Below are 3932 nucleotides of genomic sequence, written 5' to 3'. Positions count from 1 at the left end.
AGTTTATATTGTTGTAGTGTTTATTTGTGTTAAATGGTTTAATAGGCATGTTCCTGTCTCTCTGCTGCAAACAATAAACTGAAACTGAAAGTGTCTGAGGAACAAAGAGAACAGCGAAAACATTTGATGATCCAGTGAAGACACTCTGAGCAAAGTGACTGAATGAAGCAGAGATTTTATTGAGGACTGACAGAAAAGTGCATTGAACAAGAGATGATTTCATGTGGAAAAACAGAATGTAGAGAATTCGAACAGATCAAGTCCAACATGAAAGGATCCAAATGTTTCCACTCGGCCTGAGTCATCAGAAATATTTCCAGCATGAAGATACATGAAGAATCCAAGGCATCGATCAGATGGAAGAAGATCAGATTTCAGGACTGGATTCAGTTCAATGTGTCCAACATCCTCTGTACTCACTGATGAGAAACACAACAACATGTCTCTGGATCATGTCAGTGACATGTTACTGTCCCACAACCACTTTACTGAGTCACCATGAGAGGAGAAGGCAAGGCAAGGCAAGGCAAGTTTATTTATATAGCACAATTCAACAGCAAGGTGTGTTTACAGAGTGCTTTACAGAGATATTGAAAACAAAACAGATAAAAAGCGTGATTTAAAATTGATTAAGACAAGCAAACAAACAAACAAACAAACAAACAAAACAGTATAGAAAATCAGTAGTTAAAGTGTAAGTTTTGAAATTTAACCTTAAAAGTGTGGATTTGTCGCTTTATTCAAATGCAGCTGAGAATAGGTGAGTCTTCAACCTGGATTTAAATAAACTGAGTGCTTCAGCTGATCTGAAGCTTTCTGGGAGTTTGTTCCAGATATATGGAGCATAAAAGCTGAATGCAGCTTCTCCGTGTCTGGTTCTGACTCTGGGAACTGATAAAAGACCGGATCCAGATGACCTGAGCGATCTGGAAGGTTCATACTGGGTCAGGAGGTCACTGATGTATTTTGGTCCTAAACCATTCAGAGCTTTATAGACCAGCATCAGAACTTTAAAGTCTATCCTCTGACGGACAGCCAGCCAGTGTAAAGACCTCAGAGCTGGACTGATGTGGTCCACTTTTTTGGTCTTAGTGAGGACTCGAGCAGCAGAGTTCTGAATGAGCTGTAGTTGTCTGACTGATTTTTTAGGTAGACCTGTAAAGATGCTGTTACAGTAATCAAGCCTACTAAAGATGAATGCATGGACTAGTTTTTCCAGGTCCTGTTGAGACATCAGATCTTTTATCCTTGAAATATTCTTGAGGTGATAGTAAGCTGATTTTGTTATTGTCTTAATGTGTTTTTCTAAGTTTAGGTCTGCATCCATCTCTACACCCAAATTTCTCGCCTCGAAGCAGAATAAAGCTCACACTGACAACATTAGAACAACATTAGAATAACGTGAAAGAAACACGTGTACTTGTGGAGAACACAGAGTTTAGTTTGTGACATCAGAGGGGCAGGGAGCTGTTCTCACAGACTGTTGTACTCATCATCAAACAGCAGGGGGCGCCTCACTGCATTTACAGTAAAGCTGGCAGCTCAGACCTGCTCTGCTCTGCATAATAACTTACTGTGGACTTTATGTAGTAATATTTGTCATGTGCTGTTACATAAGTACAAATATCTGTGTGAAATGCATGTATATTAATAAAGAAAAATCAATAACTCAAAGTATTTTCTATAAATAAGAATTTATATTTTTTTAATAACTGGATAAAATATGAAAACATACATGATGTTCCCGTCTTAGAAGGAGGACCTTATGTCCGCATCACAAATCAATTCCTTGCATTAAATTATCTATCAGCCGCCATAAAAATACAAAATAATATTACCACATGATTAAAAGCTCTGTACATGAGACCTTTGAAGGAAAGGTCATCATCTTTCACTGATTAATCATTTTCATGTTTTTATATTTTTCTATGTTTAAATTCTGTGAATTCAATGACATTTCTCACATATTTGGGGGATTTTTAAATAAAAATGTTTTTATTGAGACGAAAATAAATTTGGAAGTAATCGACTTTTTTCTCCAGGCATCACCAAAGCATGTGGAAGCACATGTTGTATTTGGTACAGATTTGATGTCAGATGCATAAAACAAACACTGAGCCACAGTAACTTCTCCTTAAGACCAAAAAACTGCTAAACAAACTACCTGCTCTCTAAGTAGAGATGTCAGTGCTGATCAATAATCAATAAGTAATTAATTTCTAATAGGTTTTTTTAAATAGTAATAAGCCATCTGTCAGCTAAACAAAAAAACATGGTGTACATCTGAACATGTAGCATAGAGCTGTATCGGTAAAAAAGCCATCTACACAGCTGCCTGATGCTTCTATACATGTTTCACTTATACCAGGCCGAGGATCTCCCAATGTTTTTGATAGCTCATGATGTTTGAGCTTGTACTGTACAGTACTTATACTTGTACAGTACATGCTTGTACCAATATGCTGCTCTGTTTTTTTCATCCACTCTCCTTCGCATCTCCTCCAGTTTCTGGACCTTATCTGTGTCTCCTTTCTCCTTCATCTTCTCAATCAGGAAGTCCAAGTGGACAATAGTGGATGCTGAATCAGCTTTCAGAGCGATCTGCTCCAGTCTGACAACATGTTGGTAGGACTCGTCCAGGAACTGGGAATTCTCTGCTGTCAGCTGTTTCATTTCCTTTTCAAGATTTTCCAAAAGACTCAAAATTTTCTCACTTTCAGTTTTATTTCTGTAATTTGTTTGTTTCTTCAGAGCTTCTTGCATCTGTCTGATTTCTGTCTGTTTCAGCTGAATATACTTGATTCTCTCTTGCAGGTTTTTGATGCAGGCTTTCAGTCCGATTCTTTCATTTAACACTTCGACTGTGTTCTTCAAGTTTTTAGAACTACAATTTCTCATGAAGTCTGACAACTGATTAATGTTTTTCTGTGTAAGTTCCCATGAATGTTTTAAATACTCACTTTCTTCTGTTCGATCTTCATGCTGTTGGTTATCAAACAGGAAGTGAACAGGGTGATTCTTCTCATTTTTGGCACATTTAATGTTTGCATCTTCTAGAACTTGAAGAGAGTTTTTAGGTGTTCTTCCATTTGAGTGTGTCATCAGAGCTAGGATGTTTTTCTCCATGTCCTTTCCAAACAGAGACATCACTGAATCTAAGATATACAGCAGTTGGTCACTCAGTCGACAATCAGTCGCCTTCATCACCAAACCCACTGCACTAATTTCACGAACTCCATCCTCTGATCGAAACAAGTCTAATAATCTCTGACTGATGATGTCATCATGTTCAGTCCCTCTGGTGTCTCCATATCCAGGAATATTGATGATGGTCAGAGAGTAGGGCAGAGTTTTATCTTCAAAGCCAAAGATCTCGTACATGATCACATCTGATGTCTGACTTTCTGTCTGATATCTCCAAGTCTCCTCTACAATGTTAAACCAGACTTCATCCTCCCACTTCACTCCCATGGTGTAGTTGACCAGAGCGTTGATCAGAGAAGATTTTCCTGCTCCTGTTTCTCCAATAAGTAAGATGGTTTTATTTGGCCTGTATGAACTTTTTTCTCCAACAGTCATTCTGGTCAGAGATCCAATCTTCTGTTTTTTTGGTCTCAGCTGGTAGACAATGTTAGAGTGAATTGTTAAATGTTTGTCATTTTTATTCTTACCATTTGTACTTTAACTGTGTGTTGAAAGGAATTCTTTTGTTCTCCCCTCCCCAGATTCTCGAGGTTCTGGGTGAGGGGCTATAGTGTTTTATTGCAGATACATCCTATCTGGAAGATCTGCTTCTTTTGATGTGGTAAAACTTCCTGCCCTTTGTATGGCTTCACTGTGTTATCTAGGGTGAACCATAGATTGGGTGTGGGGAGGTTACCCTCTTTATGACCTAGGATGTTGTTCCTGCTTTATGACCCTTTTGGTCAGCA

The 3932-nt window shown here is 38.2% G+C and overlaps 1 protein-coding gene across 1 annotated transcript; it reads right to left on the bottom strand.

Annotated features, from left to right (window-relative positions):
- Positions 1 to 2067: 2067 nt before the first annotated feature.
- On the bottom strand, positions 2068 to 3611 carry LOC116333147. Its single transcript, XM_031756309.2, has one exon. The coding sequence runs from the start codon at positions 3577 to 3579 to the stop codon at positions 2398 to 2400; it is 1182 nt and encodes a 393-aa protein (XP_031612169.2). The 5' UTR covers positions 3580 to 3611; the 3' UTR covers positions 2068 to 2397.
- Between the last annotated feature and the right edge of the window lie 321 nt (positions 3612 to 3932).

The sequence above is a fragment of the Oreochromis aureus genome, linkage group 3, assembly GCF_013358895.1.
Source record: "Oreochromis aureus strain Israel breed Guangdong linkage group 3, ZZ_aureus, whole genome shotgun sequence".
In the NCBI taxonomy this organism is placed as follows: Eukaryota; Metazoa; Chordata; class Actinopteri; order Cichliformes; family Cichlidae; genus Oreochromis; species Oreochromis aureus.
Note: the sequence above shows the minus strand (reverse complement) of the source record. Positions and strands in the feature narration are given on the sequence as shown.

Excerpts from the sequence above, each read along its gene's own strand:
- LOC116333147 (XM_031756309.2), bottom strand. The coding sequence starts at position 3,579 with ATGACTGTTGGAGAAAAAAGTTCATACAGGCCAAATAAAACCATCTTA.